The sequence below is a fragment of the Sciurus carolinensis genome, chromosome 9 (assembly GCF_902686445.1).
Source record: "Sciurus carolinensis chromosome 9, mSciCar1.2, whole genome shotgun sequence".
Classification (NCBI taxonomy): domain Eukaryota; kingdom Metazoa; phylum Chordata; class Mammalia; order Rodentia; family Sciuridae; genus Sciurus; species Sciurus carolinensis.
In genome coordinates this window covers 96,527,248-96,554,129 of record NC_062221.1, presented here as the reverse complement: position 1 = coordinate 96,554,129, position 26,882 = coordinate 96,527,248, and the positions used below count along the sequence as shown (strand labels likewise).

The following is a 26,882-nucleotide window of genomic DNA, read 5'->3' as shown; positions in this document are numbered from 1 at the left end:
TCTTCCCATGCTGGGTTGTCAGTCCTCTTGGGATCCTATTTGACATATATTTGCATCCTTAGCAGTCAGCACTTTGCCCCACAGTGTAATCCACTGAAAACTGAGGAATAAGTGAATGTATTAATTAATTGTTATTCTTAAATTTATTATTTCTTTTCTCTATTACTCTTTTTCATGGGAAGAAAAGCAATGTCACATACTCTCAATAGAAAGTGACTTTTTGGTTTCTAGACTGGATGCCAGACTAGGTATTTCGAAAAGTTCATACTTAATCTGGGTTTCCCAAGAAGAGCAACTGTCAGTCTGGTTCAGTGGACTTTCTCTGAAAACAGGTTACTGAGTGCCCTGGGAGCACTGTTGTTTGAGGTCAGAGTTTTGGGCCACTGATGAGGAAGGGGAGGTAATCCTGGAACTGTTGTGCAAAGTCACTATGTCAAGGAGAGCTGAAGTGAACTATTCTAGTAGCACATTTCAGACATAGAAGTAAAGCCTCTTTGGAGGAAAGTATTTAAATCTTAGGACTCAAAGATGTCACAGATTATGATCAGACAATCACATCATATTCAAAGACCACCAGGCATAGGCAAAAGTAAAACATATGTGAATAAGCACAAATAATCAGTCACAGATTTAGAATCCCAATGACTGCATATGTTAAAAAATCATACATAGTACAGCTATGTATGGAATGTTTAAAAATAAACACAATCATGAAAGTGAGAGAGACAAAAATAAGCAGATGGTGGAAGATGAACCTTCTAAAATGGAATGGTCATTTTATATGCATATATGCACATAAATATGTCTATGTATTTATCAGATACATACTAAATAAATCAATCAATAAATACTAATAAAAATAACCATTTAGTAAACTGAATTATGTATCTGAAAATATTGTCCAGAATTCAGCATGAAAAGTCAAGTAAAAGAATATGATGGAGGAATAAAGATTTGTGGAAGACAGATCAACAAAATCTCAGATATATTAGAATGCATTCTAAGAAATAGAAAGTAGAAAGAATGGAGAGCATACAACACTTACAGGAATAATGGCTATGAATTTTCTGGAAGCAATGTATAACATATCAGAATGGGAACAGTAAGAATTCATATCTAGAAACTTTATACTAGAATAAAGAATATGAAGGAGAGAGAGAAACAGACAATTTAAAAATGCATTAGATGCACAGAAAAGGCTATTGACAAAAGAAGGACAAATGCAAAAACAGATTCTTAGCCCAACAGTGGTCAACTGAAAAACTTCAATTTTTTTGATAGAAAATGTTTATCAACTCAGAATGATTTATGCCAAAGAAAAGAACTCTTTTGAAGACAAGTGTAAAATAAAGATATTTTAAAATAAACAAAAAGAGAGTTTGTCATCAGCATAACCAAATATAAAGGACTAAATTTCAGTAAGAAGCAAACAATTACAAAAGGAAAGTATAAGGAGCAAGAAATGAATAAAGAAAATATTAAATGAGTACATTATTTTGGGAAAAAAAAAAACTACCTGCATGAAATGTTTTTTAAGAACAAAACAAAAAACCTCAAACACTGAATGAAAATAATGTGCTATATACATTGGATAAGTTTTCCCCAAAGACTCATATATAAAGCGCTGTTCTGGGGTATGTTAGTCAGTTTTGTGTTGCTGTGACAAATATACCCAAGAAAAACAACTTGGAGGAGGAAAAGTTCATTTTGGTTCATAGTTTCAGAGGTTCAGTCCATGTTCAATCTACTCCCTTGTTCTGGGTCCAAGGTGAGGTAAAACATCATGGAGAAAGGGCATGGCAAAGAGAAGCAGGTTAGGACATAGAAACCAGGAAGCAGTGAGAGAGTTCATCTCACCAGGCACAGCCCAAGTGACCTAATTCCTCTGGCCACACTCTACCTTCCTATAATCACCGTCCAGTACAGTAGTCCTTTCAAATGATTAATCCACCAAATAGATTAATCCACTGGTGTGGTCACAACATTCATAATCTAATCATTTCACCTCTGAACATTTCTGTATTATCTCACACATGAGCTTTGAAGGGATAACTCATATCCAAACCATAACACAGAGCATTTGTATTGGGAGATAATGTGGACATTTAAGTGGTGAAGTCCAATGGGAGATCCTTAAGTCACTGGGGCATGCTGTCAAAGAGAATTCTGGGACTCCGCAGGTCCTGTCTCTCTTTCTCTGTTTCCTGGCTCAAGTTGTGAACATTCATTTCCAAGTGAGAGTTGTGATCTGCTGCCCTCACCAGGGGCCAAAGGTAGGGGTGCCAGGCTAGCTCAGGTGTAGGTAAGGGCCTCAGAGTTAAGACCCCAGACTCCGGGAGTTGGGTGGATGCAGGCTTGTGGCGAGCAGCCTGTAAACTCCTTTATTGGAGGAACAGGTATACATTTTATAAGTTTCTTGCCCAATCACAATGTACCATGGGGGATCAGACCACCAGGCTCCTATACAGGTTCCCTTGGTAACACTAAGTCAACTTGGGGCAGTTGTTTACATTCCTAGGTGGTCAGAATGGAATGCTCCTCTCTGCAAGTTTACACACTTGAGACATTAACTGCTGCAAGCCAAGAACTAGGTTTTCTCCCAACAGCCCAAACCAATAGGCTACCTGATCTTGCAGTTGAATTTCCAGCATTGTGAGGCAAAATGAACACGTATTTACTTCATAAATACCCTGTATTGGGAATTCCTGTAATAGCAACAGAAAGTTAACTAATATACATGGGTCAAAGAAGAAATTACAAAGGAAATTAAAGTACTTTTACATGAATGATAATGAAATGTTATGTAGCAAAAATCGTGCCATTCAATATGAGCACTTCATAAATTGAAATGTTTAATAAATGCTTATATTAGAAAATAATAAAGTACAAAGTTAATGAACTAAGTATGCTGCTTAAGAATTTAGCAGACGGAATAAGAAGAATAAGCCCAGGGAAAGTAGAAGGAAGGTGCTGATTTGAATGTTTCCCAAAATTCATGTGTTGGAAACTTAAGCTCCATTGTAATAGTGTTGAAAAGTGGGACTATTAAGAGGGGATTGGGTTGTGAGTGCTCCACCCTTATGAATGGATTAATGTTATCTCAGGAGCCTGTTGTCAGTAGAGTAGATTCCTGAGAAAAGGCTGAGTTCAGCCACCCTCTCTCACTCTCTCTCACTTTCTTTCTCTCTCTCTTACACACACACACACACACACACACACACACATGCACACACACGCACATGTGAGTACACATATTCTCTTGCCCTTCTGCCTTCTGCCATTGGATAGCACAGCAAGAAGACTCTAATCAGATGCCGCTTGACATTGAATTTTCCAGCTTTTAGAACAGGACAACGTAAATATCTAGGTGTTTGTAATTACCGAGTGTCAGGTATTCTGTTACAGCAACCCCAAACAGACCAAGGCCAAAGGAAATAATTCCTACATAGGCAGAAGGAAGAAAATAAGAAACAAAAGATAAAGATAAACAAAACCAATTTTTTAAAAAATCATAGAGGCCTTTACAGAGACGGATAAAAAATACAAATAAGAAACTAAAAATTAGTAAAGATAATGATGGTGATATAATAATAAATATGGTAAGGATTCAATGAATAATGAGTTTACCAAGATAAACTTCATACAAACATATTTGAAACCTTGCATGAGCTAGAAAAGTTTCATAAAAAATATTATTTACTGAATCTACAGAAAAAATAGAAAACTCAAATAGCTATTTAGCTACTCAATAATGTGAATTGGATGAAATAATTTGAAGTGGATGAAAATTGTAGAATCAAAATATTCTCGCTCAGTTTTATAAGCCATTTTTCAAACTTTAGAGTCAAACCTCATTCCAAAAGTATGCAAATACTTCGTAAGAACATAAACATAGGGGAATTTTCTGAACTGCATTCTGTGAGGCCACAATAACCCCCTTATACAGGATGGCAGGAGAAATAATAATTAGAGGAAAATCCCACTTGGACACATGTATACTAAATCCTAAGCTAAATGTTAATCAGCTAACCCAGTAGAGTGCACATAAACAAAGAGACAAACATGATGACTAAGTAGGACTTATTTCAGAATTACATGGGGGTTTTAACAATAATTTATAAATGTAATTTACCATGTTACCAAATTAGAGGAAAAATCTTATTCAATTCTTATTCTTCAATAGATCCAAAAAGACATGTGACACATTCCACTTATTTCTGAACAAGAATTACTTGAAAATACCCATGACCAATGTTCCTACTAAATAATAGAGACCTAGCCATTTCAATGAGGTAAAGATAAAATACCATGTGAGTTAGAAAAAAGAAAACCCATATTATCTTATATGATATGATTCTATACATAGAAATTCTCCTAAATCTATTACTAGTTATTTAAATAATAGAATTGTGACAAAGGGACTGGCTTTTAAAATTCAATTACAATTCCATATACCAGCAGCAAGCATGACACACAATTTTCAAAGAAATTACCTTCCCAGTACAACTTAATTTGTAAAGCATTTGGGAATATATCTCAAATATTTTTCAGTACAAGTAAAATAATTATAAAACTTTATGGAAGACATTAAAAATGTTCCAATTAAAAGTCCACATTCATGGATATGAAAAAGTATTATCATACAGAGTTCAGTTTTCCCTCAAATACTATGTAATCCTAATATAATTCTAATAAAAATTTTCAGTAGGTATTTTTTGTGTGTGGAAATTGACACACAAATTGAAATAAAAAGATGAAGTTTTAAATACCTAAGAAGGTAATTTGGGGTTCTTCATTTTGACAGACATAAAGAGTTACTCAGAAGTATAGTATTTAAAGCTGAGTAATATTGTTGCAGAATGAAACAACTTGACCAATTTATCATGACAGAGTCCCAAAAAAGAACTATACATATGCAACTTTAAACATATGGTAGAAGTGACATTGCAGATCATTAGGGAACTTAGGGTCTTCTTACTTACATGGTGCTGGGCAGTCAAATCTGGAAAGAAAAAAGAAAAAGCACTGGACACCTACCCCTGCAATTGATAGAAATTAAGTTCTAATGTTCTAAGGATAAAAATGTAAATATTTTAGAAGAAAACTGCAGAATAATTATTTTTCACCAAGGATAAAGAAAATATTTAATAAGTGAAGTTTAAGTATTACCATAAAATTCATAATTTTAGGGCTGGAGTTGTGGTTCAGCAGTAGAGCGCTTGCCTAACGTGTGTGAGGCACTGGGTTTGATCATATAAATAAATTAAATAAAAGTATTGTGTATATCTACAACTAAAAAAATTTTTTTAATTATTAATTTTAATTATGTTCATTTTAAGAGTATTTTCTTCAAAAAAACACTATTGAGATTATGAAAAGATAAGACACAAAGAGCAAGAAGAAATTTTTCATGTATATAAGGAGCAAAGGATTAATATTCAAAATACATAAAGAAATTATATAAAACTATTACTGAAAGAACAAGCCAATAGAAAACCTGTGTAGGACCTATATGTCAACTTACATAAGAAAAGATGGTCAACTTCATTGGTAATGAGGAAAATTCCAAAGAAGACCACGATGAGAGAACATTTTACACTTATTAGATTGGCAAAAATTAAGAAACCTCACCAGGTACAGTGGTGCATGTCTGTAATCACAGTGGATTAGGAAACTGAGGCAGGAGGATCACCAGTTCAAAAGCCAGCCTCAGCAATTTAGTGAGACCCTAGGCAACTTTGCAAAACCCTGTCTTAAAAAAAAAAAATAAAAACATAAGAAATAGACTGGGATTGTGACTCAGTAGTTAAGTGCCACTGGATTCAATCCCTGGTATCAAAAAAAAAAAAAAAAAATTGAGAATTGGAGATAATATGAATTGGAGATAATATGAATTGGAGATAATATGAATATGAATAATATTATATGATAATAATAATATGACTATGATAATAGAGAACTCTTACATTGCTAAAGTGACTGCAAATTGATTAATCATTTTGGAAAATAATTTTATATGTTTTTATATGTTCATATCAGTCAACCAACAGTTTCACTGCTGGATATAACCCTTAAAATCTGCATGTGTAATCAAGACAATGTCCTAGAATGTTCAAGGAAGCATTTTTCAATAGAAAGAAAAAATCCCATATGAAATTGTGTCATCAGAAAATGAGTAAATTGTAGAATATTAAAATATGAATAATGTATATTAGTGAAATGAATGAACAATAGGGAATGCCAAAAAATGATAAACCTTAGAAACTTAATGAAGTCCCAGAAGACTACATAAAAGTAGAATAATTTGTAGAATTCTCAAAGAATGTATTATAAATGGAACCGTGCATATGCGATAATACTTATATATTTAAGAAATGATGATATGAACACAAAACTCAGGGTAGTAGATACCTATGTTAAAGAAAGAATGAATTGGATCAGGAAGAAACACAGAAGTAAGTCCATGTTCATGGTCCCATTAACTGTAACAAAATGAATATACAATGCTGCTTGTGAGGTCTCAGGATTTATATCATTTTAGTGTATCTTACACCAATATTCCCCCAAAGTATGCACTATAGGGCAGTCTTGGTAGATGTCTTGCCACTTTATAATTGCATGGTCAGAAAATAGAGCTTATGCTTTCTATATAGAGGTTCACAAATCACATGGACATATTAAATGTTCAAGAGAAGCACAGCCAAGTAACCTACTTTATTTACTTAGTGTTGTATTTATTTTATTTACCTAGTGTTTTCCAAATGTAGTTGACTTAGGTGGCAGCCATAAGTGTTTTTTTCTTCAAGAAAGATCCCACTGTGAGGAGGGTCACCAGCTGCTGCAATTTCAGGATCCACCACAGTGTTCCCCTTAAAACCTCTTTCTCCCTGAGCTGCAGAACTAGAACCAGGCCTCACTACAAGAATGCCAAACTTCTTCAAGGGGTAATCCCTTGAGTGCCTGGGCCAGACTTTCTCAGAATTGCACTGCTATCAAAGGCATTTTCCACCCGGTCCCTGCTTCCTTGTCTCTCTTCAGAGGTATCAGATCTCTGCACTGTGGTCTGAAAGTGCTGCCTGCCCACTCTTGATCTCTTGCCCTTTGACCTGCTTAGGTGTTTCCCTCTGTAAATATCTTCATTTTCAATACCATTTTGGATTCTGCTCAGAAGACCCACACATGCGCAACCATAAAACTTTTTGTAACCATTATATTACATAGTCCTTAGAAATAAATATTCCATGAAAAACTCTTTGGGACATGCTTTGTTAATCCAAATTTATTACTGGTTGTGTTTAACATCATGAAATTATAAAAACAAATATATGTTCCAGTTCATTCATACTTTCACAATAATAAAATATTGTTTTAAAATTTTTCATGTCCTGTCTACTCTGTATCTGGTTTTCTTTAGTTTCAGAATGAGAGTTCTGGGAAATTAATCTTCAGTGTCAAAGTAAATCACTCTGATATTTATTATCAAATAACTTTGCCATTCCAATATGTCATTTTATTTAACTGAAATATGAATTTCAACAAGGACCCCAAGGAAGAAAAATATAAGAATATATATACATTCTTATATATATTATATATATAATGTGTTTTTATTAACTTTTAAATTTAGTTTTAATTTTTTAAATTTTTTTATATAGTTATACTTAAATCAAATTAAAGAACTAACATTCTTATTCACACTGAAGGAAAAAATGACAAAATAAGTGTATTAATCAGCTTCATATTACTACAATGAAATATTTGAAACAATTAAGTTAAAAAAGGCTTATTTAGTTCATGGTTCTGGAGGTTTCAGTCCAAATCAGGTAACCCCCTGCTTTGGATTTCTGGTGAGGTCACCAGATGATGGCAAGGAGCATGTGTCAGAGAAAACTACTCACATCATGAGTCAGGAAGCAGAGAGTAGAGGAGTCTGGAGTCCCACGTTCCATTTTTAGGGCATACCCCAATGACCCAATGTCCTCCTCGTTGGCCTCACCACTTAAAGGTCCACTGCACTTTCCAGTCCTGCTGCCTCAGGACTAAGCCTTTACATAGGGACCTTTGGGGAATATTCATCAAAGCCATAGAATATGTATGTTTTATTATGTATGCAAAATATTCTATACCTTACAAATACTCTACACCTGGAAACATCCTTCATTCCCTCATTTTAAAAGAAAATTTTAAATGAATTAATGAGTATGGCAATTATGGAAGAAAATAGTTTCAACAAACTAATAAAACCAAAGTCTCTCTCCCTTTTAATCAAAAACCTAGAGATGATCTCATGGGAGTCTAATCACATTTTTTTTTTTCAAAATGAACAACTAAAATGTCACATAATATAAAATATTTTAAGAAATCATTCTTTCATTCACTAAAATAAGCTTATTAAACTTTTAGATGGTAGGCATGTGCTAGGTAATGTGGATTTTTGTTGTAATAAGCCTCAAAGCCTGAAATTTGCCAAAATGTAGTCTAAGTTAGAATTCATTTTCAAGTACTTATTATGACTAAAGCACATTTAGTTTCAAAATTATGATTTGATTTTTATTCAGAATAGCTAAATAATTCTTTTGGATGGGCATATTCAATTAAGAAGACTAAATTCATTACTTTAATGAGATAAAGTTTAAATGAATCTCTCTTCATAAAGCATTCATATTGGATAGTCTTTCAAATGCATTTGTCTTAATGGTTTCAAAATGTCCTTCCTCAGTACTCTTGAAAGGGAGGCTGAGTTAACAACCTATTATTATGTACTCCTTACTGAGCTGTTAATAGCTTTACAGTCTTTCAAAGAATACACCTGCTGCTCATAAAAACATTTATGTTGCTACAGAATTTGGCTGTGTTTAATATCATGTATTTGCAGTGACCTTGTGGAATACATACAGATATGATTTTCTTAGGGAAAATAAAAACAAGAATAAAGGACATCTATTCTCATTTACTTGAGTATATCAATGGAAACTGTGAAAATAATTTTATTATTATAAGGGTTCTTATATTTGATGTGTTTTCATTAGTAGTTTTCACATTCTTGTGAATTTTTTACACTACTTGAATTTGTTTACATTTTTATTCTTGACATTGTCTATATCTGTCAAAAAGATTAATATTCATATATATGTATATTTTATTTAGAACCGTTACATAAATGTTATTAGAAATATCAGCATACCCACAGAGGATTCTAAAAAATAAGAATTGGAATTAATTTAGACCTTCCATAAATTTTCAGTAATAGAAAATCTTGTCTGTAATGAAAAAAAAATGTAAAATTTTACATGAAGAAGTATTCTTCAGTTTTTCATGATTGAATGCAATATAAATTAATGTTTTTTGGCTAAGTTTCAGTTGGCAAAAGCAAATTGCTCCCAGTACCTGTGTTTGATCCTTTCATTTTACACAAGGACATTTATAGAAGGTAATCAATGCAATCATCATTTGCATATGTCCCTTGATTCTTGTGATTTCATGGTAAAACCACAGCAAAGTGAATGGATTACAATCTTTCTGTCCTAATTTATTTATGCCTGAATGTGTATAGCTATTACAGTTCATGTTATCTACAACTCCTTGATAATCCCTATTTAGTGAATTATGCATGATAATTTTTTTATCTTAGCAGGTTTAACAACTTTATGTTTTACAAAGACCACCATGTAGTTCTAAAGACTTGGTTCAATTGTTGGTCATCACAGGAATGAAGGGTTTTTGTCTTTTTTAAATTATTTTATCTCTTTGATATGGCAAAGAGATAGAAGTAGCAGCCAGTTGTGTAGTCCCTATTGGCTCTCAAACATATAATATTCAGGGATTATCCTGTTGTACCAAAGAGGGATACATTAATAAGAGTCAATAGGTCATGCCCACAGGTACAGGTAATTGACCTGAGACCCTAATAACTGAAGAAAATTCTGCCATCTGAAGAAATCTTTAGACATTGATGTTAGGCTCACTTAAGTTCTTAACTGCACACGATCACCTAATGTTCCAGATCCCTGGGCACTTGATTGAGTTATGCTAACTACTGACATGGGATTAAAAGATGAAAATTTCTGTGATTCTCAGAGATTAAATTACCAAATAGCCAATGCAATTCCCATACACTAACAAAATTAAGTTCATTATTAAAATGTCTTATATTTAAGTAATTCCACCACCAACCCAGATATCTATTTAAATATATTAACAAAACAGCAAGAATATCGTATGTTTGAAGAGAATATTCAGCTTATAAATCATTTCATATGTATTATTATTTGATGCACAACAATTCCACCAGGTGCATGGAGCCAAGGTTTTAGACCCTTTTTTTTTAATCTGAGCATGCTGTGGTTCAGTCATAAGATGACATGGTTCAGTTTACCTGTCTTGTGAGTCTCAGAAAGAAACCCTGTTTTTGTGGGTTCTAATCCAGTACTTCAATTAGTAAGGCCACTCAGTTTGTCAGTAAGTATAGATAATCCTGTTGACGACTCTAACAGGATTAGAAATCTGTTTAAAGTACTGAAACGTGCATAGTCTCTTCATGTGCAGCATGGGTATTCTTCTGAACTCATCCTGATGGAAAAACTGACATGGAAGCGCAAGTAAGGGATATTAGTTTGGCTCATTCTTTCTTGTTTGCCAGAGCATAGATAAATAATTTAATTGCTGTGTAGAAGAAGTTACAGTTTCATTCTTCCTAATGAGCCTCTTATCTTAAAAGACAGGTGAATAGCTTGAACGGTGAAAAGGTAAAAGAAAGGTGAATAGTCTCTTGAGCCCACTAGTGGTATTTAACAAAGACTCAAAATCTCATGAAATAGAAAATATAAACCCTTGTTAGACTAAGTACTTTGAATCTCAGAGTTCCTACCTTATGAATAGTACTGTGGTTTGTTTCTGTATATAGAATCTGTATTAACTGATTTTTTGTACATCTGTGTTTGTCAATCTACTAATTGTTACATGATGTCTAACATGTTTAATATATAAAGTTGTTAGTGACATTTGACTATTTCATATTACTTGATGTTGGAAGCTACATAATGTGATAAGTAACAGCATAAAATCTGGAACTGGAGTTCAAGTCAAGGTCAAATCTCAGTTCTATGACTAACTCATTGAGTGACCTTGACAATACTTGGTCATTCTGCACTTCAGTTATGTCATCTGTACTTCATATGGTGACTTTCAGGATTTTCAGGATATTGGGAGTGCTTAGTGCTAGCAAAGTGGTAAGCAGTGTTAACATTTAAAAATCTGTTTAGCTACATTATGTTCTCTTTACACTTTTAATTGATTTGTTTTGACTAATTTAACTTGTCATTTCGGGTTAAAAAAATATAAGCTATTTCAATGAATTGGATAATTGTGATATTTAAGTTAGTTTAGTATTTTGGTATGTGCCATGACAAAATGCCATTAGTCAATGTGGTGACAGAAGGTAGGATCAATGAAGTATTCCATACTGGATTTGGGGACTATGAAACAAAGATGTTTAATCTGTTTGTTCCAGTTATCTGTTACTACATGACAAATTACCCCAAAGTGTAATGTATTAAAACTTGCAATTTATAAATGTTATATATCATGAATCTGAGTTTGATATCTGAACAGGTCATAGCAGAGGCATCTAATCTTTTATCCATAATCTGGGACTTCAGGTGGCAAGATAGAAAAGTGATGGGGGATGGAGTGCCCAGGGACCAGCCAGATGTCATCTCATCTTCATATTTTCTTTGTCCCTGCCTCTCTCTCAGAGGGGGAGAGAGAGAGAAATATATGTACATATTTCTCACTCTCCCCTTCCTTTCTTCCCATTCTGCTCCTCCTCTCTTGCTCTTCTTCTTCCTCCTTTCCTCCTTTCTTCCTACCCGCCTACTCTCCCTCACGCTCTCTCGTAGTAGGCTGCTTCTGCACACCAGCTATCTTGGATTTTCTATGGCTCTGCAATCTCTGGCTCATTGTGTTTCTTAGATTGCAACACAGAGCTCTAAGAAAACAAGAGGAAAATGCATTTTCCTAGAGACTAGGCCAGAAACTGGCTGTTCATAAATTCCATCCTGCTTTATTATTCAAATCAGTCACATATAGTTCAGATTCAAGGGAAGGGGCATAGACCTGACTTTTCAAAGAGAAGAGTATAACAGAATGTGCGACAATCTTTATTTTCATATACTAGTTTATTTTAGGCCTTCATATTAGTACATGACTTGCTTTACTTCTTATTTCTAGTTATATAAAAAAAAAACTTTTCAGTTCTGGGTCAAAACAAATTTTTTAATTTTGAATATGTATAACATTCTAAAAATTCAAGGTCTATTAAAATAATTGTGAACCTAGAACAATTGTAGGATGAAAACAAAATCATGAAAGTTAATCATAAAAAGTTAATTCATAAGAGTAAATTTTAAAGAAAGGAAAAATGAAGAAAAAAGTAATGAAGAGAAAGGAAAATTTCCACAAAGTTTTTCAGGTTTTTTGAATCTGTACCATACATTGGGTTTTGCCAATGTATTTATAACAAATAAAATATAAGATCAAATCATCCAAATTTAAAATAAGGTGACTTCTGCATATTCAAGGAAAAAGCATCCATTACTAGCATCCCTTTTGCCCTAAATTTAACTTATTGCTTCATTATAGGTAATTTTCTTTCCACTTTGATTTTAAAACCAGTTTATATATAAAAGTAAATGTAGCCAGGCCAGGTGGCGCCCACCTGTAATCCCAGCGGCTCAGGAGGCTGAGGCTGAGTCTGAGGTTCGAAGCCAGCCTCAGCAAAAGCGAGGCACCAAGCAACTCAGTAAGACCCTGTCTCTAAACAAAATACAAAATACGGCTGGGGATGTAGCTCAGTGGCTAAGTGCCCCTGAGTTCATTCCCCGGTAGCCCCCCACCAAAAAAAGTAGATGTGTTCATTGTTTGATAATAATACAGATTAATATAATATTTCTAGAAAATCGCCTTGCTTTGTTTTGAATTCCTCTACTTGCATTTAAAACTCTCTGCAATCATTTACATTTTAAAATATCCCTTTGGTTTCAAACGCCCACATCTGAACCAGAAAAACCATCCATGTGTGGGCGTAGTCTGTGGGAATTTGTCAATTACTGCAATCTATTTATTAGTATCGTATTATTTTCCCTCCGTGATGAGCTATTCAGTTCCCCAATAGAGTATCTTGATGAACCTGTTATTTTATTTTATCATTAATCTTGAGAAATAAGATCAATAGAGTAGTAGAAGAAGAATGGGGGAAGGGAGGAGGAAAGGGAAAAGGGGGAACAAGAACTGAAACCAAATTCCATTCGTGTATGAACCCAACAACTATGTATAACTGTAATGCTCTAATAAGAATAAATAAATAAATCATGAGGTATTCCTTTGATGTCCATACAATATCCCCTCAGGAAGTTTAAAATCAATAACTGAGTTAGATCATTACCTAAAATTATTGGGTTATTTACAGCATAATAGGACACTTTTCAACTCAAGATCATATCACTGAAAAAGAAGGTTTTAAATCTCATTCGGGGTGAAGAGGAACTGCATTTCCTGAAATTTTAACATTAACATATGTATTTGTTTTAGTTTTGAATAAAACAAATACATATCATCCGATAACAATTCAGACTTGTAAACAAATATAAAAAAATCAAAATTCACCATGGTAACAACATACATTTAAGAAATTAAAGTGCAAAATAAATCTGTAGAAAGTGCACCCCCACCCCTGTTCTTAAACAGGCTAAACAGTTCTCCCGCTTGCATATTTAAATGAATTTTCTGCTCCTTTTTAATGCAAGAAGTATCTCATATATTAAGTAATCTTGTAGCTTATTTGGAAAAGGTGAGACTATTATATTTGCAACTGATAATGTTCAGCGGAAATTTTTTACAAAATATATTCTCGTGTTTTATTGGCAACCTCTCCCATTCTAATGAAATCCATTTTGCCTTCCTTATTATTGATGTTAGTTATTTCAGAAACTCTAGCAACCAGGAGACACTTTTGGAGACCAGTACACCTGCATGTACTGCATTTATTTAATTTTCAAAGATTTGTTCTCTACTATTGTTTATCTATCCTACAATTCAGTCAGTTAACACTATTATGAAATACATAATTTGCTTCTTTTTTTTTTTTTTTTTCTTTGCAGTACTGGGGTTGGATCCGGTTACTATGCGTTGCATCTTTAGGTCTTTTTTATTTTTTATTTTGATAAGGTCTCCCTAAGTGGTTCAAGCTGGCCTCAAACTTATGAATCCTCAGCCTCCTGAGTAGCTGGGGTTACAGGCATGTACAAAAACACTCAGCTGCATTATTTTTAAAAGCATATTATTTAATCTAATTTGCTTTTGAAAGTTCACCCCCCCACACAGTTAGGTAAAATTAAAGGGCTGTTACAACAATACCAGGTTGTAATGATTTCACTTAAAAAATGTTCATTCAACATTTAAAAAATTTTTTTATTTGTTCTAATTAGTTATACATGGCAGTAGAAGACATTATGAACTTTGATATATCATACATAAATGGGATACAATTTTTCCTTTATCTGATTGTACGTGTTTTAGAATCACATCGGTCATGCAGTCATATATGTGCATAAGGTAATAATGTCTGTTTCATTCTCCTGTCCTTCCTATCCCCATCTCCCCTCTCCTCCCATCACTGTCCTCTTCCTAAAGAAACTCTGTTCTTCCCTAGCCTCCCCCAACCCACCTTATTGTGAATTAGCATTTGAATATCATAGAAGACTCTTGGCCTTTGGTTTTGGGGATTTGGCTTATTTCACTTAGCATGATATTCTCCAACTCCATCTATTTACCAGCAAATGCCATAATTTCATTCTTCTTTAAGGCTGAGTAATATTCCATTGTGTATGTCAACAGATGAATGGATAAAGAAAATGTGGTACATATACAAAATGGAATATTACTCAACATTTTTAATACTATTTAAATCTGAGGAAATCAACATATGCACATTCATGTTTCCTAAGATATTTGGTGGGTTTTATTTTTCTCTGTGGTATTTATTGGTAACTTATACTAGTTTATATAATAAATTTTATTTTTATCTAGATTTTATGTTGGTAATTTTACAACTTGACCTAAATCTTATTATCAATAGGAATTTCTAAACTTTTCTAAAGATATTGGTTTACACTTTGTGTAATCCTCAAATATTCTTCAAATGAATATGATTTTCTTTCTGATTTTCCCATTTTAGATAAAATAATTTTATTTATTCTCAAGGCTCTAGTAAATATGAATTCCTTGAGTGTTTTCTCCTCTGATATTTATATTTTATTTTTTCTATAGGTATATTGTTCTTATCACCAAATTTACATGATTTTAAAATTCTAATAAATTATCCAAAACCTTAAGAAGGAGTGACAAATTTAAAATTGTCTATAATATACTTTTAAAAAATATTATTAAGGAATTTAGGAATAAAGAAAATTTCTTTAAGGACAAGTATTCAGCTTTAAAGATTTCAGTTTTACTTGAACACCTTGATAAATATGTATAGAATGGTAGAGTAGAAGATAAATCAATATCCCACCTATATGAATGTAGGTTACATGAAAACAAATGGGAAAGTTAAAACTGAATAAATACCAAAAATATGTATTAAAAGATATTTCAGAACAAATCTTGAGCACTTTAAAATGCATATGGGTTTGCAGATTAGTGCAGCCACTCTGGAAAACAGTGTGGAGATTCCTTAGAAAACTTGGAATGGACCCACCATTTGACCCAGCTATCCCACTCCTTGGCCTATACCCAAAGGACTAAAAATCAGCATACTACAGAGATACTACAGTCACATCAATGTTCATAGCTGCTCAATTCACAATAGCTCAATTCACAATGTTTCAAATGTTTTCCTTTGTGGAAAACAACCTAGATGCCCTTCAATTGATGAATGGATAAAGAAACTGTGGTATATATATACCATGGAATATTACTCAGCCATAAAGAATAATAAAATTATGGCATTTGCAGGCAAATGGTTGAAATTGGAGAATATCATGTTAAGTGAGATGAGCCAATCTCTAAAAACCAAAGGACGAATGATCTCACTGATAAGCAGATGATGATACATAATGGAGGGTGGGAGGGAGGCAAGAATGGAGGAAGGAGGGACTGCATAGAGGCAAAAGAGGAGTGGGAGGGGTAGGGAGGAAGGAAAAATTAACAGAATGAATCAAACACCATTACCCTATGTAAACGTATGATTACACAAATGATATGCCTCTACTTCATGTACAGAGAAACAAGATGTACCCCATTTGTTTACAATAAAATAAATTTTAAAAAATGCATATGGTTTTTAAAAATATTTTTTAGCAAGTAAAATTTTGGATATTCTCCATAATGTTCCTAAGAAAACAAATTGGTTATATGACATAATATTATTACATTTTGATTATGGAAGCATTAAAAGCAGGAAAAAACAATATTTTTCTCTTCTCTCATTTGGATTGTAATTAATTATGCATACTTATTTTAAATTGCTACAACAGTATTTAAGAACTTAAAAGCTAAATGTATGGAGCAATTAATTCATTAATTTCTTCATCTGGATAATCTATCATGAGAGCCTGAAGTATGCTAGACCTTAGCATACTGTTTCAAACAGTGGAAATATAAAGGCTAAAAGATGAGCAAAGTACCTATACATTTTTTAAAAGACCTCTCACAGCATCTGGAAGATTACTTCAAAGCATAAACCTACATTGCCTTGGATTAAACGTACTACCTACCGTTAATTGCTTCTTAAATAAAGAAATAATGCTAGATTACATGTCTGTTGAAGCCTAAGTAAGACTTGTATGTATTATTTTGCTTCATCCTTACAGTAGTCCTGACCCTTTTAGATGGATATAACTATCCTAATTTTCACTAATGAACTAACAGCTAGGTGTCCACTCATTCCATCCTAACACCAGGATTTTCTAAAGGTCACACTATAATAGTCTGACCGTTTCCATAACAGTAAATATAACCACTATTTTACACGGTTACTTAGTTATGTCCAAGTTATCTGTTTTGTAAAATTAGTTATAAATGTTTAATTCCAGATCAGTATTCCTCTGCCATCAGGTATACTTTTGTGCCATCTTCTACTATTGCACAATATTTAATCTTCAAGGAATTAATTTTCACTTTAGGTGAAGTAAGATGCATATTGGAAGAAATGGATCAAAAAGCATTTATTTTTGATTACTGGAGATAATCAAGAGTTGATTGTAGTAAATTATAGCCATAGTGTACTAAATGATACTTCTCCACAAGTACAGTTAGAGAATATTTGTGTATTTAGAATAACTGCTCCTGTGCTTTTCTTGCTTATGCATATTTTAAAATTTTTTCACAGCAGTGACTACTTTTTATCTAAGGAAAACAGTTCAGAACACCCTATCCGTTATCTTAGGTCACCCTACCCATGAACTTAACCACTTGCCTCCTCAAATTTTTCCTTCTTATGCATTTTAATGAATATGAAAAAAGATGCAACTTTCTTGGTTTCTGGCAAGAGAACATATCTGTGACTATTAGTATGGATGTCCAAATGCAGATTTCAAGGCAGAGTAGAACCTCTCAACCTCAGGATGGTAGGAACCAGGAAAGCTGAGATCAGTCAATTTCCATGCAGTTTCTCTCTCTGTTCATTATCATTCAATCGCCAAGAAGAAATCTGTAATCTTTCTTGTTCGCTCTTGTTCCTGGGACTGTGGGCCCCATCTCAGCTGGCTAGTGGGGTATATGTGGTCCCAGGAAATACAGTGTGAGCTGGAAGTGGTCCAGGCCTGGCAGCTACTTCCAAGCTGCAGTTTTGTTCATCCAGTTCCCTGGGGTATGTCACCAGAGCTGTACTGGATCCGCCCTGTGTTAGATGGCTTAGGTTTTCCTTTCTGGATATCAATCAACTGACATTTGCTATATATCCATGGCACTCCTTTGACTTTTCATTTTGCTTTGATTTGTTTTATTTTTTGAGGAAAACATAGACTTCATTTTTGAGGAAATTGCAGTCTACTCAGAGATATGTATTAAAGACACTGAAATAACTAAAAGAGGGGGTCAGAGTTTATGAAATAACGTGCTACAGACTGTTTAGAGTCAAAGAATGAAGAGATTATTTTATTTAAGATGCCTAGGTTTTCCTTCTGTTTAGTATCTTTTATAATATTAAAAATGCCAATCTTATGCGTATCTTTAGATAATTTTAATCTGAGATATGAGGCATGATTAAGAAATATACAGTCTTACAGGAAGATTACAAAACATCTCATAAACACTGACTAATGAAGAATCTTTTAAAAAGTTTAATTTCCCCCAATGAATATAAATGTATTTTTTCTAATATTCTAAAAGTTCACCCATTATTTTCAAAGCATTAACACATATTGATCACACTTTAGGACCAAAAAAATTCAACATATTCCATATAGCAAAAAATCTCACTTTGATAAGTGAGAAAAAAAAGAAGAAAATACATCAGTAGATCAGGGGAAAAAACAATACCAAGGTATATAGCTAAGAAGTCCCGGGACAGCTTATCAGGTTTCAGACTGGGAAGTCCCTCACAGAGCATGCTCTCTATGAGTTAGACTCCAAAGTCTTATTCCCAGTGAGACTCCCTTAAATACAAGTTTAGAACAAAGAAAGCTCTGTTCTAACAACCTGGGAAACCTAGTGATCCTGTCATGGACACTTCATCCCCTCCCTGAAGGGAGGGAGTGGTAGCCTTGAGATAAGTAAATGTCTCTGAGTTCTTCTGAGTGAGCCAAACCCTCCAAGAAGTATGCATTCCATACATGATCTATCAAGGATGTGGGAAGGTCACAGCAGGCCATGAAAGGGAAGATCTTTAATATTTTCCTTAGCCCTTTAATGGCTCACAGCAGAGGAGAGGAGATCTGCATTTCTAGCATAGAAATAATTATAGAATTCAACTGCTAGGTAGAACTTTGGTGATTATGTAATCCAAAACCTAAGAGTGCCTTAAAAACTTCACAGAGTGAGAATTCAGTAAATGTCTGTAGAATACATGGATTTTAATTTATTTAATTATTATATGAATAAATCAAAATCTTGAAGGTGACTTGCCAAGGTACAAAACAGAAAGAGAATCATGATCACATCTGAGATAGGAGCATTCCAATCCAGAATTCCGTATGTGTTGCTTCCCATGGACTCAGGCCTTGTTACCCCACTGTAGACTGATGCAGCAGAGGTACTGGGCACCTGAGCTCTTTCTTTTCACAAAGCTACAGTTTGCAAATACAGTGCTAATGGATCCAAACTCAAGGAAGAGCATCCTTTTTAGTGTTTGTGAAAAGCTGATACCTACAAACATAAAGCTGAATTCCATATTCTAGGTAAATCTTACTGTTCCAGTTTGACATTATGCTCCCAGTAGCTGGTTCTCAGCACCTGCAAAGAGATAGTGCCTGAGTTTAATCTCCAGGATTTTCCCATGGGAAGGGAACCAAAAGTAAAGGTCAAATTCTCCAGAGAATGACACATATATACTCTGCTTGACAATGCCCTATATGTACATTATTTGTACTGAGCTATTTTTTGAAAAGTGTAGATGTGAGCATATATAATAGAAGCTGAATATTTTATTTTAGGAAATGCTATACATAACAATATATTAAAATTGATTGTTACTAAATGTGTTTCCCCCACAATTGGTGCTATTTTCTGTCCTCATCCAAAGAGAGGTAGGGCAAGCGTTACTGCATGACTGCGGGTGCCCTGGGCCAATGAGCACCCTCTGTACTATCCATAGTTCAATGTACTTTGCCACCCACAGAGTTAAGTCTTTGTAGCTATGTTTTATGTAGTTTATTTGCTGCCCAACAACTTGTTCTAACTCAAAAGAGATTGCAAGTGATGATCCTGGATCTGACGCAGAGGATTTTTAAAAATCATATGTTTTGGAAATTAGTAAATACTTAGAACCGATAGATAATATATCATATGAAAACATATGGATATAACCATCACTGTCCCTTAGTGTGAAATTGGTAAATTTAAATTATATATTGAAATCAATGTGCTAATAAGGTAAATATGAAACATAAGAAGTTAGAAGAGAATGTAATTAACACAAAGAAAGTAAAAGGGGGGAAGAAAATAGTTTATAGTAAAAGCAGGTATTAAATGTAATAGGAAACAGGAACAATAGAGAGGGAAACAAAGCTAAGTGTTCATTCAAACTTCTGGAAAGTTTGATCATGAAAATAAAATGCAAAAATAAATAATATTAAGGTTGAGTAGAGGAATTTTATTATTCAGCAAAGATGAAAAACGTGTCAGAAAACTTTATGAACAATAGAGTGTATTACTAAGCATTGTTAATGGTAGACCTGTCATTTAATTAGCAATTCTATTGTGACAAAAATTATGGTACAAATTCCAGGAAAGCATGCACACATAGTCTGTTTAAACATATTCAGAATTCAACCTGCCAGAATGAGTACTGAGACCTAGATGGTTCTGTGCTAAAGCACGGTCTCTACCTACTGACAGCTACTTTGAATTGGAGTTGATGTGTCAGCCGAAAGGCAATTAACCATAGCTCTGAGTTAATAGTGTCCTAGGCTTGTCATGGATGAAAGCTAACTCGGTTTCCCAAGAACTTAAAAACACCAGGAGGACAGAGGGCTGCTGTGTACTGTGAGAGAACTCCCAGTTGGAGACGGCTTTGTGAGCCCTCTCCTGTGACAGGCTAGCAAGATGTAAGATGTAAGAGAAGGCAGCAGCCATCATGCTGCGGATGTCAGTCCAAGGACCCAATTCAACGTACTTCCTGCCTGAGCATTTTATTCTGGGGATGTAGGTACAATGCACTTGTATATATAATAGCAGAAAAGCAAAAAGCTACCTGCAGAAGGTGTCCTTTATTCCTTGTAACTTTACTAGGCAGGAAATTACTATTCAGCTGTCTATTTGTGAAAGAAAGAAGGTATAATGTGTAATTATTATGGGGCTGTTCTAAGAGTAAACTTTGGAATTCTTAACTTCTCTGTCTGGGCATAGGATTCAATTCCTTTTCATGATTTTACAATTTATCTCTCGGTCATCATCTCATTTCATATTGTGAGGCAGCCCTCAAAATACACCATAACTCTTACGTTGCAGAAAATTCTATGAAAAGTAGATATTCTCCTCTTGCATCTGAGATGTAAAAATCCAAATGTTCTGAAAATGTGTACTAGAAACAATATCATTTCTTCTAACAATCTACATTTTTTCTCTATCACATGGGTTTCATCCCCATAATTATAAAGTCCTTGATATTAGCCAACTCCTTCCTTCAACCCTTAGCAGATGATTATTGTCATCAATTATTTATAGGCCTTGTTTTATTTCTTTGGATTTTATGATAGGTAGGTAAATATTTATTTGATTTCTACTCTCAAAATTACACAGATAAATATGTTTCAATTTTTCTTTTTTGTCTTTTTAATTTAAAATATTGCTGTCATTAACTAATTTTTCTTTGTATTTCATATTCAATAACCAGTTTTATTATTTGGGGTAGAGAGAGCAAATTTGATTCCTCAGTTAGACACTGAAAACCGTATAGCATATAAAGTTCTGACAAATAAGGCCATAAAGTTTAAAAATGATCTTAAGATAAGAACATTTTTTCTTAAAAGTAGCTTAAGGGAAATGATTTGCATAGTTCTAAATCTTAAAGCATCACCAGCAAATTCATGAATGCTGGCACATTGTAGTATAGATTGTTATAACTTTGTTTGTTAGACTTGAAGATCTCCTGAATAGCAGTAGTTTTTAATGAGAATATTATAGACAGAATTTAAGTATCAAATAAGTAATTCACTTAGTTTCTTTGAAAGTCACTTCCATCCCTGAAAGTTTCTACTTAGCTTTATGTAAAGAATAGTAGAAAATAACTTATGGACTTGTTGACCAGAACTTGAAAATAGCAGAACTTTGAAAGATTTCTAGTTTTTTTCAATTTTGGAATATTTGCCTATACATAAGATACTTTGGGATGGAACCCAAGTCTAAACAGGAATCTCATTTAAGTTTCATATATACCTTATACACATAGCTTGAAGGTAATTTGGTACAATATTTTTAGTACACTCGCATTTTGACTGTGACACATCAAATAGAGCCAGATGTGGACTCTTTCATCTGTGGCACCATGTCAGTAATCAAAAACTTGTTTCGGGAGCATTTCAGATTTTTGGATTTTCAGATTAGAGGGGTTCAATCTGTCCAGGGTCTTTCAGATATCCTATTAAAATATCATTATAAAGTTACTGTATGATAACTTAGAATGTAACTTTTAAGTTATTATATAATGACTTTATAATACAAAAAGTGTCAAGTTTAATTTGTCCCATCACCAGCATCTTGTGGACAACCCTTTCAAGGACAGGTTAAGTGAACTTGAGCTCTTCTGTTCTGAAATAATGGGCAAGAGAGCTCATGTGAAGGACGCTGTCTGACTAGATCATTCAGAACATCCTGGCAAATCCAGTTCCCCTTAGTGAAGTGAAGTAGCTTAGTTAACACAGGTTAAGAAACACCAAGCCAGAAGCCCTGCCACTGATCCCACAGGTGTGCCAAGCCTTCCATAACTTTCCATGTCTTCAGTGTTCCTTCATGGGCAGATTATTTTAAAATCTATCTCATGATTACTATGTGACTCACACATGTTTAAAAATAAAGTAGAGCAATATAGATAGGGAAGGAGTCAATTCAACCTCAAGGAAAGAAATTAATCCTTTTATTTGTTAAAGTTAGCTCAGCCTCAGTTACGACTACTGGTGAATCACTGAGTTACAGATCAAAGCAATTGATTTCTGGAAAAAGATTTCAAACTTTAAAAACAATTAATTTATTTTTCCTTTCACCCACAGGTCTACCCACGGATAGCGCCGGCATTTTGGCACTACCTGCGGGTAGAAGTGAGTAGCGGTACTTGAATTCTCCCCCCTTGCTCCTGGCACTCTGCTGGCATGGTCTGACCTGATGTGCCCATTGTATTCAAGATGCAGCCGCCATTCTGTGTACAGCACTCCTTAGAGCTGGATGAAAAATCTAAAGCTCCAAGAACCCAAGCGCAGTTGGGTTCCTTAATAAATTTCCAAATCAAGGCCATATCACATGCATCATAATGGTGAACTATTCAATGCTAAACTACGGAAAATCATGCTTTGACTCCTTTTTAATCAATGTTTCTGATATTCAGAGCACAGTTCTTCAGTTTAACTTTGGAATGTCTCTGGAAAAAGGTAGGGTGCTGCTGCTTCATTTCCTTCCTTTTTTCTGTCCCTCAGGAACACGAGCAGCTCACCTATTCCTCCACGAGATCCAAGGCCCCCAGTGTCATCATCACAGGTCTCAAGCCGGCCACCAAGTACGTATTTCATATCCGAGTGAGGACCGCTACAGGGTACAGCGGCTACAGTCAGAAGTTCGAATTTGAAACAGGAGATGAAAGTAAGTTTCATACAACGATATAAAATAAGATGTTAATTTAGGACTCTTCCAATTTGACCTGATGTTTGAAAACCAGGTGTCCTAAATTTTTAATAGCCTCTCCAAATATGATTCTGTTCGTGTAAATATTCATACAGTCATTCGAGTTAATGTTTCTCTGCCATCATTAAATATTTCCATGAGACGCCTTGCTCTATCACAATCATAATGTGGCCAAAATCAGTCCCTTTATGCAGAATTCATCACTCACGCTATCACATAGAGTCTCAATGGATGGTGTTAGCCTAATTGTTAACCAGTCTTGGCATAGTAATATAATACTAATGAAAAATTGGAAGAGAGTGAAACCATGAACAAATTATTTGAGCAGTTAGTTCAAAATTGTGCAGCTTTGGCTTTTTATCTCAGGTCAATAAAAACAGAATGAGGAGATACATTCCACCCAAATTCACAATATAATTTTATATATGTAGATGCATGGTCTTAATTAGAAGTTCATGTTAATTGCATTGCCTCAATGTACTGAAAACCAAAATGGGACATGAAGGGAGTGAGGCCCAACATCATGCAACAGAGGTTTTGAAATTTTTATCTGATTCTAAACCCAGCTCTACTATTGAATTCCTTTTAGCTTTCAGAAATCCATCTTTGTCAGGGTAATATGGAATACTTTCACAGTGTACTTCTGTGGGGAAAAAAAAGTTCAAATATATAATAAAAATCTGTTCCTGTCATTGTTAAACTATAAAAATTCAGAAAGAGAAAATTTATTATGGTTATTCTTCATGGATAACAACAATAATAGCTACCGTTTACTGAACTCCTAATAAATATCTGAAATAAAGTATTTTACATGAATTATCTCATTCAAATCTTTCCACATTCAAGGAGACAGGCATTATTTTCCTAATTAAAACAATAAGAAAACAGAAGCCTGGGCGAGTGGAGAATTTGTTCAAGTTCTTGTGGGTGGTAAGAAGCTAAACTAAAATTTGAAATTGAGAGTTATCTTCTTCTAAGACCTGGTCTTTTAACTAGTCCATCATCTGCCAAGTCCTATCATTTTTATTATTCTAAAATGCTACAGGTAAGATCATGAAATAGGCCACAATTTCTCTAGTTTATCACTCCGGGGAGAGGATCTTCTTCAAATTCTATGACAGAATGAATATTTATTGTTGTTATTACACTGATGAAGAATACCGATCCATAAGTACTTTGTTACCATTATATCTAACTAAAAAGTGGAGGAGCACTTACCTATTTCACTAAGGAACACAGTTGTAGGAGTGAAAGTAACAAATGAGTCAAAGTGAGTACTTGTGACTTGGATGTTTAATATCAGTGATAATGATTTATAATCCTAAATCATGACCCCTCAAACTGAAGTTTCAGTTATTGAGAAAAGAATGTAATGATCACAGAACATAATTTCACAATAAAATCAACATAAAAATACCTAAAGAAATGTCCCTACTGTGTCCTGCTGACTGATTTTTCCTTAACCAAATGTCAAGCATTAGCAAGGACAGTCAATACAAGGAGAATTTGGTTTACGGAACAGTTAGTTCAGGCTGTTTAATTGTGTTTATCTTTAAAGATATTATTTACCAAAAGTTTATTGAACAACTAGACAAAGTTAAAAAGCTTTCAGTTTTATTATTTTTTAGATGAAGAAATTTACTTAACTTATAAAAGTCTGAAATTTTTAGTATTTCATAATTAAGTGAGAAATATACTCAGAAAATCATTGTACTAAATCTAAGTCATTTGAATTCATTTTGGGCCTTGTAGAGAAGGAAATCTAGTTTAATAAAAAGTAAATTTTGTTCTAGGCATTTAATTTTTTTAAATTTATTTCAGCTCTAGATTTCAACAAATCATAATTTCAGGACAAAAATTTCTTAAGATGTTATATGGAATAAAGTTCCTTTCTTAGGCCCCATGCCCACCAGTGACTCAGAACAATATTTACTCATTCAACAAAATGTACATGGCACTTAATATGTGTTATATTCAGCTTGAGACCCTGGGGATAAAAAATTAATAAAAGCTATGATTTTTGTTCCCATAATTTACAATCTAGACTTGTGGGAAGCAAAATACTAGATTAGTGGCATGTACCATCTTAAAGGTATGCAAGGGATGCCTTGAGGGTCTGGGAAAGGAATTCCAATTCAGCATAAATGGGTCATGTAGGTCTTCTGAGGGTGAAAGTCAGGGCTTACTGTAGAAAGAGGAGTAAACAAGGAACAGCAACAGCACCGGGGCCTGAGACAGCATAAACAATTTGAAGAGCAAATAATTGAATGTGGCCACAACAACGAAATGTGAGTGGTCAAATAAGTAGAAGGTGAAGGTAGGTAGAGAGTTATGCAGAGACTGAGATGAAGGTACTTCTTTGGCTATGGCAAGGTGTTGGCGCACATCCTGAAGCTACTGAAGTTGCATTGGAGGATTTGAGTTAGGAGTGACATGACTAAGTAGTAGCTCATGAAAGACTGCAAGCTGAATAATTCACACACATTATCTCCTTTATTTCCAACAAGATCATATCTCTATAAAACTTAAATACCCAAATCAGTTAACTAATGAGTGGAGGGACAAGATGGGAACCTAGAGCCATCTGAGAATGGCAACCGAAGAAGGTGAAAACTATGCTCTGAGTTACTGATTTGTGAATGCCACAAAAGTGTCTTTGATTACACTCTTGAAGAGACAAAATGTCTAAGAATCTGAAAAGTGTGTTTGTCTAAAACTAGAGTTTGGGTATATAGAATAGCTCCTAAGTTAATTTACAGCCTAAGGGAAAATCACTTAAAGGATCATTTTTTATCTGGTTAGCTTTAAATTGCATTTTCAAGCATGCTGTTTATACCCAGAAGAGAATTTCGATGAATAATGTCATGGTAGGAATATGGGCAGGTTTACCATAAATTCAGGAATATGATGATGTGAATCCCAATTGATGGCATCAGTCTTTTCCTCTTCATACTCTCCTAGCTCATGTTTAAATTTTTATAGCCTTTGTTTCTCGAGTAGTGCCTGAACTATTGTAACGTCAACTTTATTATTTAGTTTTCTCTTGTGCATTCCATTTAATTAACTAAATTTATAATACATACATAGAGATGGCATGTGGGTTGGGGAGGAGAGATTAGGTTCTCTCTCATTCGATGGCGCAGTTCGAATTTTTAAAAATAAGCAAGATGAAGTAGTTTACAATCCACTTCTCTTTAGCTACACCTATTTTTTACTTTGTTCTGCTTCTAGTTTGCTAACAACCAACAAGACGGAGCACAGAATACAAAATTGTTCCTTTTCAGAATCACAATGCCCTGAACTGTTTGTGCTGTTTATCATAAAGGCATCAGGAG

General features: G+C 34.0%; 1 protein-coding gene across 1 annotated transcript in view; it reads left to right on the top strand.

Annotated features, from left to right (window-relative positions):
• Epha6 (EPH receptor A6) overlaps positions 1-26,882 on the top strand; it is an 874,627-nt gene that overhangs the window by 577,076 nt on the left and 270,669 nt on the right. The window contains exon 7 of the mRNA XM_047563348.1: positions 23,343-23,505. Within this exon, the coding sequence (XP_047419304.1) occupies positions 23,343-23,505 (163 nt within the window). The remainder of the gene's footprint in view (positions 1-23,342; positions 23,506-26,882) is intronic.